We start from the raw sequence: 14687 nt of genomic DNA on the forward strand, positions 1-14687 counted from the left end.
ACCCTACTTAATTTAAAGTTTAAAATCGCGTATCCCACAACGATTTCCATTCGACAGATGAAAATATAGCTGGGCCGTGAAACTAGTCTGGATTGAAACCGGTTGTTAGGATAGAGGTTTGATTTTGTTTTAGCAAAACTGCAATTATGGATGCACATCGACTTTAGTACGTATTTTAATCTGTAGCTTATAAGTTATAATCAAAGATGGTCGTATCTTAATAACGAAGCATAAATAAGGAGTAAAAATACGTATTATAGTACACGGGTATTTCGTCTACAATAATGCTCGTATATTGAAGCCTTACTCGAGGCTACAGGCTGTACTGAACACGTCAGTTGTTTTGGCAACTCGAGTGTCGTAATGACACTGAAAGCGCTTGCGTCATTTCCTCTAGCTGACCGTGAACTGGGTTACGTTATTTGAGATTAGGATGCGCCTACGCTAACAAGGCGAGAGGACAATTGCTTCCCTTGACGATACACCCGAAACTGTGAATATAATAGAACTAAAAATAAATAATTAATGTAAATCTTCAGTAAAAAAATAGACGACTACTATGTTCTTATGTGTTATATTATAAATCACGTAGCAATTTAAAAACCCAACTAGGTAAAAACGTTTTGCGTAAAAATCGAATAGCATCTTGATGATTCACCAGCTCTAATTGTACGCTTCATTAGTCTACTTGTTTATCTCAAGTGATTTCCGAACAACGTAATTCTCTTCGGTATTTACGATTCCTTTGAACCGGAACATCGGGTATTTACTGGAAATTTTAGAGGAAAACGTCATCTCGCGGAACTAGGCATATCATATGATTATAATGTCAATACGTCAAACAAAGACTCAACGTAGAGATTCCATGTATTTTAGTACACTTTGTATAGATAAACATTAAACATGGTGCTATTTTTATTACTAAAGATGATAGTAAAATTTGTTTAAATTTAAATATTAATATAATATTTGTAGATATTATATAATCTCATACACGTGAATCTACTAATTACAGATAATAAGCATATCGTATCTATCTTCGCACAATGTTTATCAGAATATGGCGTAGCCAGGAAACCGTAAACAATATGTTAATATTGATCGACATTATAAATGGTGGTAAGTTCATTACCGAGGTAAGCTGAATTAAGTGCTTAGGCAGGAAGCAATAGGACTGGAACCGTGACTAGAATATATTATACGTAATTGTTATATAAATGAAACTACAGACCGGAATATATTTCATTTATCAAGGGAAAGGAAATGTTAAGTTAGTACAAAGTCTAATTCGAAAGTCATAGATATCAGAAATGCAGAAGTAGTCGCTTACCTCCTAACAATGTGTGTATTGAGTGTAGGTTAATGTCTCCTATCCGTTTAAGTTTTCGTTATTGATTCCTAATCGTCAGTGTAAACTCAGAGAATCAAATAAGGAACACGTTATTGGAAATATTTGTCGTATTTGCATTTAACAAATATGACTAACGTCTATTTAATCTTTACACGTTTAAATGCTTTAATGATTCAAATGTTATAATAAACGATGATTATAGCATATTTATTGAGGAAAACAATATCATTGAAAGCGATTAAAGTCAAATGAACTTTGAATGCAGCTTGAAGTCTAGCAATAAAAGAAATGCAAATACGTAGACCGGGAGATACTGACACAAAATTTCGAGTCATTTGTAACAAGGATGGCGGTTCTACAGGGGTCTTAGTACGCAATGACAAAAAGAAAAATGATGGTGTGAACGCAGGTACCGGTGGCTTAGTCGCGTGGGCGTTTGTCGAACTCGTCGGAAAAATAGCGAAAGTCAAACGATTTGTAACACAAAAATTTTAGAATTTACCGATAGCCCATAAAAAAGTAGTAGGCGGTAGTGTCATGCCATACTTTTCCGGTGTGACTTACAGCCCGCCATACCGATGCGAATGTGTTGATTTAAATAAAACAATCATTCAACCATTTGTACCAGGCTAACTTTTGCACAGGTAACTATCGTCGTGCAGCCATTTACGAAAATCGCCATGCCATACTTTTCGGACGATTCCAAATGGTCGCCATACCGCCGAAAATCTGCAAAAAATTTTTATTTCGCCAAACTTTTTGTACCAGTATTGCATTTGGATTTTTGGAGAGTATTTGATAAAATGTGACCATTATTATATTTGCCATACTTCTAGTAGGGGGAAAAAGTGCTGTCATACTTGAAAACTTAATTTATTATTAATTTATATAAGTGAAGATTTCCAACACATAGATCTTTGAAATTTTGTATTTATATTTGTTGATCCTCAAACTTACAGGAAAAATAAGTGCCATACTGTTACAAATCGTTTGACTTTCGCTATTTTCCGACGAGTTCGACTAACGCCCACGCGACTAAGCCGCCGGTACCAGCGTTCACGCCATCGTTTTTCTTTTTGTCATTGCGTACTAAGACCCCTGTAGAACCGCCATCCTGTTACAAATGACTCGAAATTTTGTGTCAGTATCTCCCGGTCTAACGAGAGAGACAATGCGCGGCGGCAGACGGGTATTTTAGTGACATACGCGTCTCAACTGTAGATGGTCGACTAATCGTAATTCTGGCCATTCGCAGACCGGTTTGTTGGCTTTTTGCACAGACGCCAAGTGTGCACTTGATTGAAATTCATGCAGACGACTTTGAAAACAATCCGTTTACAAACAAAGTACGACAAGAAGTTTCGTTTCAATCTCCGTTTGGCAATTCTCTTACGCGTTAAGTTCGTGACGTCTATGATCGCCATAACGTTGTTATTTTATGAGGCAAACGATTTCTTTGTATTGTGTTTACGAATGCGTGGGACGCTCCCAATTTTCAGGGAGGTCAACAACTTACAAGGACTCCCGAAAATAACGACACCCCCACAGAAATACTTCGCATAAAACGTAGAACGTAGGTGGCCGACGAGTTATATAGTTTATTTCAGTAAATAAGGACAAAGCGTCAGCCACCTCCACAAACACATATGTGTAATTCATTCAAATAAAACTGGTAATGTACGAGAGAAACTTGAACCAAATATAATTTTAGAATGAAATTATAATGCTTCACTGACACGTCAGGTATTGATCGTCAAAATTTAATTTATAAGCCTTTGAAAACTGAATAAAAAATCATCTAAACAGGTAGCCGGGTCATTCCCCTGCACCATAATACGTGCGCATACGAACTTAAATCCTTTAACCGTAAAGTAAGATCATTTTCGCTTCCATGAAATCGCGCCGAGCGTTCCGTTGAAAACTGTTGAATATTTTTATTGTTTTTTGTATGTGCATAAACACGACTCGTCGGGGTCGCTCGAGTTTTTTATCTCTTATTTATACTCAGATTTGTGTGCAGCTGACAAATTAATGTATATCTATCAGCGGTTTCTGCCACGCCGTGAAACGAACCTTTTGTTACGTGACTATCATATTTAAATACCATTATCCGAACCGTTCAGGGAGGCCCTAACTAAAAGTGGGATGTAGATTGTATTTGTACCTAACAGTGAACACCTACAACGTAAGATATTAAAATCACATTAAATCTATATGTGGATTAGATAAACATCAGATATTATTTCAAGCTCGTTTCATCGTTGTCAGCTTACGTATTCTAAAAACGATGTTCTATTTTAAACAAGGGTTCGTGAATCCACGTAAAAAATATTTTTAACACTTAAGTGTTACACAAATAGAGCGAGGGTGTATCGATAGAATGTCCTATGATTCATCCCGAACCCTCTTTGTTGCCCTTTTCCAAACTTCCCTCTTCTATGACGTCATCGAACTGACGCACTCCCTCGTGCATTCATCATTACAATGTCACAGTCTGATTCATGGCTACATTGTTCCTGTAAACCTTGGGTGTTATTTTTACGAGCAAACCACAGAAATAAATGTATTCTCTGCTCTTTTGTAAGAGAAATGCGTAACTCTGAAGCGCATTCTCGAGCGATTTAGTTAAATATGTATCTTAACAACAAAGTTCAATATACCCATTGTCGTGTCGATAACGAGGCTAAGTTGTTTCTTTATTTTTTTAGGCATAATTTAGGATATAAATGGTGCCATGGACTTGGTTGGAAATAAATTTTGATAATACACTTTCAGTATTGAATTTTTTTTTATAGCTGACTGTTCTAAATTCGTTGTCTTGGCTGAAATGGGGATCAACTCGTTATGGGAACGATTTCCGACACGCTGGAGAACACCGACGGTCACTGACCTTCCTGAGACGGAGGAACCACGATCGAGCTTCTTTGAACTGAACACGGCAATCGGTAAGTTACCAGAGGGCAGTAAAGCGTGTTGCCAAGCTTTAGGGCATCCTATTACTAGTCATATGGAACGAAACGGAACGGCGTAAAATGCAAATAATGCTAAAGGAATAGCTTACGCGTGTCTCGGCGGTCACTGGATCCGTGGATGCCGCCGCCTCGTTCCCGATGAGTGCTCTTGCGAGACGACATCGAGGGGAATAATTATAAGTAAGCTCGTCCTAAGAATAATAGCTGCCACGTGCACATTTTTTGCTTGGGGCGCAGTGAATGCGCCCATCGTTTAGCGTCGCGGTCGCGTGTGTCCAGCAGCCGTGTAAGCTTTTTGCAATAGAAATCCCCGTGCCTTATGATCTAGTCTCAGAGGTTAAATCGGTTCATGCTCACCGATGCGTCTTCGCCAGTCACGAACTCAATGAGTCACTTGTGAGTTTCATGACACGACGTCGGTGCTTTTCCATAAGATACCTGGCCAATCGCATGAATTACCCGTCTACCCATTTCTCTAAAACTTGACACGTAACAAATCTTATTAAGCGTTGCCAACAGTTGGGCAATTGCTTCAGTTTTGGGTGGGTATTTTGAACTATTGCAAGCGATACCGATGTAGGCAAACGGAGCGTGTCACAACACACTGGCTGTGTATCGGCGGATAAGTGCGCGGTTACGCAAATCTGCAGATATGTCGGCGTGGAGCGGGCGCGCCGAGCGCTTGCACAAGGTTTCGCAGACCTTTGTTTTACGCAACCAGATCGATTTAATAGTTAGTCGTGCGTTTTCTCAGCTGCGAGCCTGACACCTAAATATACGAATTATGAAACTGTCTCACAATTTATTAACCTTAGTGTCATAATCACGCTTACAGTTAGCGCAAAGTCGACCGGAACCGTCGACATCCTGTCCGACAAAAACTAGCCCTTTATTGCACCCCCGTTAAGAAAGATTCACAGTTAATTCCAGTTTTTGAGTTGTAATCCGATTTATTCTCCGTATGTAATATGACAGTGTCCGGTTATTCATTTCCAAGAATGACGCTCGCATTGTGATCTGAGTAATAAGTGAGGATAATGTTAGACGGAGAGCAATGCACTATGTCCATATCCGGTAGCTGCGTCCGGTGTTTTCGTACTACCAAAAAAGGTGCGAACATTATTTATAGTCGTGACGAACGCTCGACGTACATTCGACTCATTCACAAAGGCGTAGGTGTCCTGTATTTTAGTAGCAAGAGTTTCTTTGTACGAACTTAGGTGAGGTAGAAAAGTGCAGAGGTGTATACATCATTTTTTAAACGAGTTCAGTCGGTCGGTTCCGCACGAGCGAGGAGGCGGCGCGGTCGGCGTCAGCGACATTGGCACAGTTGCGCGCGACCTCTGCTGCCGCAACTCGACCGAGGCCACTAACAAACGCCCCAAAATGTTCAATGTAGCCATCCGAATTCCGGCACGCCTGAATCGTGTATAGAAATATAAAGTATAAGCGGTAGAATCTATGTCATAATATCGTAAATTGTAAGGAACACAGCGACAAGCTCCGTGCCAAGAACAACTGCGCATCCGCTATCAACGCGTAACTATGGGTCAATTATGCAATAACAACATCTCAATCTCTCGAATACCGAAATCCCAATCGCACTAGCGTATTGCGGAGCACCCGTATTATGCAAATGCGTCGTTGTAATATAGCCATGTCTTGCACCACGTACCTTTGGCAACACGGTTTCAAAACGTTTTCAAAATAGCCGGTGTAGGCGCGGGTTTACATGGTTGCCAAGTTATTTGTTTCGAACATTAATTAAATAATCTAAAATTAAACTGAATCAAAACAAGGCTTGTATAGATCGAAATGTAGTGTCAGGCGGTGGCCGGGCCGGTATGCGACGCGGCGGCGTCTGCCGGGTCTATCGGAGACTAATTTGGCACATCCGCTGCCGATTGCCAGCGCAGCGAAGACATAAATACCCTGTCCCGTTAGCGTTAGACATACCGACTGTATACACGATACACGACTAGGAAATACGCGTATATATTATACGTACATCGAGATCCAGTAACTTGCTGCGATTATGAAAAACGATATTAGCGTAGCGCCTTGATATTTAATACCATTGTGTAATTGAAAGATTGTCTTTGTTGAACATTCGATCATACGACACGGCTTCTGAAATACGCTATGCAAAAAATGCGGGCATCATTTTTATACCTGGAAAACTGATTCGAGTAGGTATTATTATTTTGGCAGGGAGTAGGCGGGATGAGCACGAACAATGCGATGCAGACTGTTTTATACCTGCGCCTATTTACAAAGGATTCGCTGTATCTATGCAACTACAAAATCGGGCTCCTCACTGTCTAGTGTAAAACATGATTTACTTAATTTCAAACATTGTAAAAACTAGCGTTGAAAATTAGACGCAATATTAACAATGGATGTTTATATCACGTGAATGTATTTCCGTTTTCCGGCCGTTGTTGACAAAATTAAGGATTACATATTCGACAAAGGTAGTTTAGAAAGAAACATCCGGCTTTCGATAATAGAATTCGCAATGGACTAACTTTTACGAAGTATAAAAAATAGGAAGTTGTTTGTAACAAGGTTCGGTTGTAATTTTATCGGTTTGAAGAAACTACCTGTTTCATTAAAGGCTAAAGCCGACCTTTACGTCGCAAGGCCCATGCACGGATATGTACAGAGATTTCTCTACGCGATGATATACGGTAATTATATCTTATCCTCAATAAATCAAAGCGTAAGACCGGTATAAGAAACATCTCGCTTAACTGTTCCTGTATGACTAATAATTTAGAATAAAATAACAGTAATATAACAAACAGATAAAATCTATTTTTTTGCGCTATTTTACTGCTGTTTTCATCTTATTTCTTCATCAAAGGAATATAACGTAATAAATGAGCGCATTTCTCTATTGGCAAAGAAAAATAACTTCGTGCCGTCTCAAAGGATGAAACTACGGGCTTAGTACAGAATCCACTTCAAAGTATCGCAGAGAGCACGGAATCAATATTAATACTCTTATTTACCTTTGAGACAAGATGAGATCGCGAGAAATCATAACTCGGAGACCACAGGATGACTAGAATTTATAATCAGGGGTGCCTTTATACAAAACGTGAGAATCGAGGTCGAAGGGCGGGCACTTGCTCAAATTGCACCTTCGTATGACGTCCATTCTCACGATTGCAAAGAACATCTGAACAATCTTGACCAGCGGCGTGTGCATAATCATTAGAATTTATTAGGGCCAAACAAGGTCAGCTGCCGGTATGCTAATGTTACGCTGGCCGGCTGAATTACTAAATAAGAAATTCTCTGGGAAAGTTGAACACATGCGACTCTTTGGGTCAATCGCTTCCTCTCAGCTGCCTAGATGAAGGTTAATCTATAAAACAAAAACGGAATATTTCCGTTTCGGATCGGACACATGGCAAAACTAACATCCTGCTCACTAACGGTCAAGGTTACAAATAATATAAGATACACTTTAAAAGTCTCAATTTGTAGAATACAGTAAAGATACAAATTTCAAGCAAACTACATTTTGATAGTACTTTCCTACTTTGGATCTAGTTATTCAAAGTAGAAAATAAAATATTCCAGCTTTGAGTTGTAGCTTCAAAAGGCTTCTTTAAATCGTGATGCGGGGCTTTGGGACTCTGATATTGCGTCAAAGTTTTTACATTCAAATAATGTTTTCTGTTCCACAGAGACTCATAATAATAGATACCTTTGTCGTCGTCCCATGAAGGGTATTAAAACCTATTCGCCGTCTGTGTATTCGAAGCGAATAAGTTAAAATAGCTTGGATGCGAGTAGATGACTTTCGTCTGTGACGGGGCGCAACTTTTTGTCACAAGGGTCGGTGTACAAAAGTCGTGGAAAGTTAATAAACCTTTTCGGTCACCCTCAATTTCGCGTAGGCGACTGCCTCGGTCGGGGCTCGAGATAACATAATGCGTTATAACGGGTTTGTTGCCCTGTTTTAGAAGGACGAATCCATTTTCACCGTCATTATTTTCTAATACTTCAAAAAGTTTCAACATTAATCATGTTTACAAACATCTAAGGATAAAGAATTTTTTATAGAATGATATAATCGTATCCTTTATCCATAAAAAGAAATCTCATTAAACTAACAAAGCAAGGGTTGCAGCCCGAAGGCATGTATGTGGGACAGGTGAATGATGGAATTTATAAACCAATTGGAATGTGGTCGTCGGTTACACGTGAAGGGGTGCATAAAATAACGAGAGCCGGGGTTAGGACGTAATCATCAGGTGATAAGGAAGGCAGGTACCCGCATGGTGCTCGTATGGGGTCGGTTCGTACGGTGTAGCGCTGCGCCGGCGCAGAGCCGCTCACCCTTGACCCGATTGCGGCGTATTGTACGCAGCAATGACACCGTTCGCCTTGAGCCTAGCATTGCCGGAGATATTCGCAACAATGGAGGCCAGATAACGTTTCAAAAGTTCGAAAATCCGCCGGTTACTACCGGCTGCCCGTAATTAATATTGTTGGCTAATGTTTTGTAACGTTTATACGGTAACGTTTATTAATCCTTTCTTCATACATATCATTCAGTGGTTTTATCGAAGTAATTTGGCATCGCAGTGAACATTTACAGCCTAGCATCGACATTTAGCTTATCTGGTAAATTACTGTGCCTTCTTGATAATTGTTTATCGACGTTCGTACAAGGCGCTATCAAACACAAAAGGAAATGACGCGCTACTTAAAAAACGACACATTTCCGCTTGCCTTCAGATACGTTTTTTATGGTTTTAAAAAGTTCTTTCTCACGATACATCTCTAGTGGGCGGAAAGGAAGTTATCGATTGATTTGATGACAGGGGTCATGTATCATAATAATTCTAACCTTTGTATCGACTATTAATTTCATCTTACTTTTTGTGTGTAAATATCCGAGTCTATTCAGCTGTGTACATTAAATGATATCGGTAGGGAATTGTTGCGTCAGTTATTTCATCGGTAAACTTAACTCTGACTTCACGAACTGTACTTAGAAACGAGGCAAGATTTCTCTACGTTAAATCAAACTTGCGAAAACATTACATGCAATTGGGAAATCATCTAGCTCCAATCGATAATAGGATATCGAAGTTACACCTTAGTGCTTATTATTATCATTTGCCTTTAAAACATTGTATAATATAATACTTTATTGCGTATCACATAATAAGTTTATACTTGAAAAATGTTTAACAATAGCTCATTATTTAAGCGTATAAATCGCAACCTTAAATGATTAAGGTTATTGTGAAACATTTCTTAATAAGGTTTGCGCAATAAACGGCAATTTGTTTTTCATTAACGTTGAATACACGTTTACAAAAAAAACCTTACCTTTGAGGATCGGCAAAGACGAATTTTCTCAGCTTAAGATCCCGTAAGACGATGCCTTGTTCGTGACACGCCGCGACCGTTTCGGCCATTTGTCTGAAGAGCCGTCTAGCTTCGTGTTCCCTCAGTCTTTTCCTCGCTCTCACGTATGAGTGGAGGTCGGAGTGCGAGCGGGGGAATATGAGGTACACCCTCTTGTCCCCAACCAGCACCTCGTGGATCGGGTTGACGTGCGGGTGCCCATCGAGACGGTAGTGCGCCTGTAATAAGCTACTACAGTCCCGCGACACTACCTGCAAACAAACATTTATTTTACAAACTAATATGTGGCAAACGCAATAATTTTGCATTCAATTTTGAATGTTCACATTAGTGTCAAAGATTAATTTTGAATCTCATTTAGATTAGTTTCCGTTTCGCCCGAACTGCCAATAGCACTAAGTATACCGGTTTCTATATCAAATAGACATAAAAGGGCTCCTATTTCAAAGAAATCGTATATCAAAAGGGCTCAGTCTAAGGGAATAACGAAGCGTAACATTAAATGAATAGGTCCTACTGACCCTTCGCAAATGTACGATAGATAGTTTCAAACGGAATTGAAGATGCGGGTTTTATCTTCGGATAACTATACACATAGGTGAATTGCGCTTTAGAATTTTAACATGTCCCTTCAGAGTGCCAAATACAAAAATAAAGGGATTATTTAAAGTAACATTTTGTGAGTTATTCATGGACGTACGTTTTATTTTTATCACGTTTAAATTAATAACATGCTTGCTCATCGTGTATATTTAGGAAACGGTCGGAAATGTCAACGACTCTGAATGCTACTTCGATTCGATTTCCAGGCGGTTCAGTGATGAATCACGTCGCGTGCTAAATTATTTTCTTTCTTCAGCATATTTACCTATAGAAAGTTGGTAGTCGCAGACGTCTGACTGTACTATGCATAGGATATACGTTTTCGTACACGAAAATAAAATGACCTATTTCTCAAATATGTTGCGAAAAATATTTAGATAAGAATTCGCAATGTTTGCAATTGATAATAACTATTTGGCTGTGAATACGGTTTACGGCAGCTAACCTACTTAAACTTATCAATATTTATTTAATCATGAGGTGTTGCAAAATTTATTCAAGTACATAGCTATTTAAGTATTTAGTATTTACCCACGGCGAAGTCATTGACTATCCCAATTTTCAAAATATAATTTATTAAATTAAATTTATAAAACTTTCAAAATACAGTGTAATGGAGCGTCTTTGTGTTTTTTATACCTAGTATAATTGATTAGCCCCGTTTCGTCTGCATAGCAACCATAGTTTGGTTTCGTGTACAATAGCAAAATCAACAACCGTTTCTAGGCAGCAATGAACTTGCGCATTCTTGATGACGCATTCAACGAGTTACAAAGTGGGGGGACCGGAGTAGGGGCCAGCTAGCCTCGGAGCTGTGAGTCGTCACAGCACCGCGTTATCAACTCGTCTATTTCACAATGTCAATGAGAAGGTCAAACTTTTTCGGCATAACGGACCCCACGTGTCATAATAGTACGCACTATTATGAGTTTAATACAAACATTACGAAAACACTTTATAATTTTATTTCGTATAAATGTAGCGGTGTCAGTAACAGGCTGTGTTGTAAATACACTCGTTTAGCAACGATAACGTTGCCACACTTAACCTTGCCAAGTTCTCACGAGGGAAGTGCCTATTCTGTGCCTTGACAATACCTGCACGGGCCTTTGTTACACGTATCTATCCTGTACCTACCTAAAATCTATACCTAGTCTCTATATGGCAGGGAACTAGTTTCCAAACCCGTTTCCGAGTCCTGGCGCACGATGCTAAACGATCAGGAAAAGGGGTATATTATTTACAAAATCGTTTGTAAAATATTGCTGCATTTTACGATGTGACTGATAAATATAAATTTAAATTTATTAGGTCAATGCAATTAAGAAGTAAGTAAGCTAATAACGTTGAAATTAACAGTTATTGTTAGTGTTACGAAAGTCGATACATGACATTGTAAAAACGAAGCTTTGTGGCCTACAAGTGCGATCGAGCTGCGCGAGGCCCTGACATATAAAGTATGACACCGATCGATGTTTAACTGAGACGATATCAATTTTGCGCGAACGCATGAAAAATTTGCAATTCAATTTTTACACAATTTAACTATTTTACAATAACTTAGAAATAATTATGTAATTTTTATTACAGCATAGCAGCATAGTTTAAACAGCACTGTCTTGTTTGTTAAGGAAAAATATAGAAAAATAGTAGTTAAGTAATAATTGATTAATTGCAATAGGTAGTAATGGCTCTGCATGTGGGCATATTATAAGCCGGCTATCTGCATGGGGTTCGATCCCGTGGGACAAAATCGAACCCTTTTAGATTACACATCCGATAGGACTTATGTGTATCCATAATTGTTGTGTTCACAAACATTATTTATTAGGTAGGTAACTCCTTTAACTCCGTTAATTATTTGTTGTTACAAATTGGCCAATTTACTAATAGGATCGCGTAAAACAAGAGATTACACAGAGAATCGTGATTGATACGCAACCACTTTTGTAAGCCGAAGTAATTTCGACACAAAACGCCTATGTAGGTATACAGGTCGAATGCCATGCCATGACAGATAGGTCTTTTGACATTAATTAATCATCCTAGCATTTAAACTATTATGAACTTTAATCTCTATACATAACTAATGACATAAATTAATTATATGTGTGCGGGTAGCTACCTAGTAAGTAGTAGCTATACCAAACGATAGGTATACTGGCCGATAGCGTAATTGTTTTTAAATTCAAATGTATGGAGCTAATTGGGCATCGTAAATATGTAGCTACTGGAATTAGGCCGCGATGGAGACCCGACATAATTTCGTGTTTGCCGTCGCATGGGCAGGTAAGGGGAGTTGTTTGCGCTACCAATTCTACACAAGACGCGGTCCGACAGGTTTTCGTTTATAGATTTAGATATCGAAACGGATACTCACTTTGCAAACGTATTCCTCTTGCGTGCGCACGTCCACACATCTACATAACGAAGATCCCTCCACTTGTTCGAGGAGGAGGTATTTTTCAGCGACTAGTGCCGCTTGGAATTGGTGCTGGGGTGGCGCGGGGCTGGTCGGAGCCGGGCTCGAGGGCGAGGGCGCGGCGGACAGCCGCTCCGCCAGCGACGGCGACTGCGACCTGTCCTCCGCCTTGCTGTTCTCCCCGGCCGGCACGGCCACCGTCACCGCGGGCTTGCTCAGGCGCAACGGCCATAGAACTGAAGGTGATCCGGGATCCATCACTACACTTATAACACTGTCACTGTCACAATACACTAACGTTCACAATACACAAACACTTAAAACGAAGAGGAACTATGATGAGATGAGCATGATCTGAAAATAAAAAACAAACACCGATTAAAATTCGAATTGCAAATTTCGATTAACAAATTATTGCTGTCGAGATTTCAAAACGAAACTATGAGACAATCGAAGGGGAAATTATAAATGTACTTACGAATATGGTACGAACCTTGAAATGATTTGCCCTGAGTGGATATCGTACCAAAATTTGACTGTCCGTCGTCAAAAATCTCGTTCTATCTGTACGGAATCACAAGAAATATTTTCCAGTAATTCGAGCACGTATAGACAGGCCAATATTTTGGGCCGGTGTCCGCTCGGGTTAGCGTTAAACTAAACGAACACACAACCTTCTCCCACTAACGCCATTGCGAGACTGACTGCCAGGTTTTGACGAAGCTGACGCGAGCCCGCGTTCGGATGGCGCCTCGGGCCGGCAACCGATCCAACGTCCAATGTCGACACACCGTCAACTTGCGTAGTACGCGATCATATGCCATGCGGTTTGCAGGCAAAATAACGCAATAGGCCCGTCTCTTTCTAACATAAGTCTTTCTTTGTGTTTAGATAAAGATAGAATAATACCATTCATTTAGATTTGGCAATACAATGATGTCGTCGACGCGTACAGTTTCAATATAATTTTCACAATAATAAGTTAAAATAACAAACTCAACACAAACTTAGAGGAGTTTGTATTAAATTAAAGTGTACATTGCGAAAATATTCGTGATAGAAGATCTAAATAGGAGTTAATTAATAGAAACAAATATTATATTATAATATTAAAATTTGAATAATACAAAAATTAACATTTTTATACCTAGCATCTCTATTATTTTCTGTTTATTAAAACTGTAATATTATAAACCATACACATATTTGAATATAAATTTTTAATTAAAGTTAGTTCTCGCCCATTATTTTATGAACGTTTTTGTCCATAACTAGAATGCTAAGTTTGGTGGTTTAATTACTACTACATAATTAATACCTAGGTAGTTTAAAGTTGTAAGTAACAAAAAATAAGTTTCGCAATATCATGCAATACTTAGTTATATTAGTTTTTTTTATTTTAAATGTATTTTTATTGAAATGTTTATTATCATATTTATTAATCGCTACTACTTAATATGACGTACATAGTAAAATCCTGTTTGAAAAAATTACAAAATATACAGTAACTTATTTTTTTTTCATTGAAAATATTGTTTTAGTACCTACCTATGATAATAATTTTATTGTTGATGCGATAGAAAATAATAAAACAATATTCCTTTAAAAAAAGTAGGTGAAATAATTAAATATTTTATTCAGAAATACGCTACCTATACACATATTGTTTACAATTTCCTTATACTTTTGTATCGATCTTAACATAGTAACATTTTGTTATCAGCATGTTTCACGTGATAAAATTTTCGCTCAGGCAAATATATTTCTTTATATATCTAGGTATCTACGATAAGCAAATCCCTCTATTATTAATTATCTTGACATTGAGTTATAAGAGTATGTTTGACGATTTTTTTATTATGTAGTTAGGTAACTACCTGTAGGTATTTAAAGATTTCTAATTTTTTAAGACATTTTTATGCAAGTATCTATTTATATAGGAGCC

At 38.5% G+C, this 14687-nt stretch overlaps 1 protein-coding gene across 2 annotated transcripts in view; it reads right to left on the bottom strand.

Annotated features, from left to right (window-relative positions):
• Positions 1-13461, bottom strand: part of LOC149910659 (tribbles homolog 2-like) — a 31123-nt gene extending 17662 nt beyond the window's left edge. The window contains exons 1-3 of one of the 2 annotated variants that reach the window (XM_090115933.1): positions 13221-13461; positions 12701-13096; positions 9679-9968 (exon numbers count right to left, since the gene is read on the bottom strand). In XM_090115933.1, coding sequence (XP_089972059.1) covers positions 9679-9968; positions 12701-13000 — 590 coding nt within the window. In that variant the 5' untranslated portion in view covers positions 13001-13096; positions 13221-13461. The remainder of the gene's footprint in view (positions 1-9678; positions 9969-12700; positions 13097-13220) is intronic. The other variant, XM_090115928.1, reaches the window with a different exon arrangement.
• Between the last annotated feature and the right edge of the window lie 1226 nt (positions 13462-14687).

The sequence above is a fragment of the Colias eurytheme genome, chromosome 2 (assembly GCF_061535395.1).
Source record: "Colias eurytheme isolate Ceu_HAF_F1 chromosome 2, ilColEury1 Martin Lab GWU primary, whole genome shotgun sequence".
In the NCBI taxonomy this organism is placed as follows: Eukaryota; Metazoa; Arthropoda; class Insecta; order Lepidoptera; family Pieridae; genus Colias; species Colias eurytheme.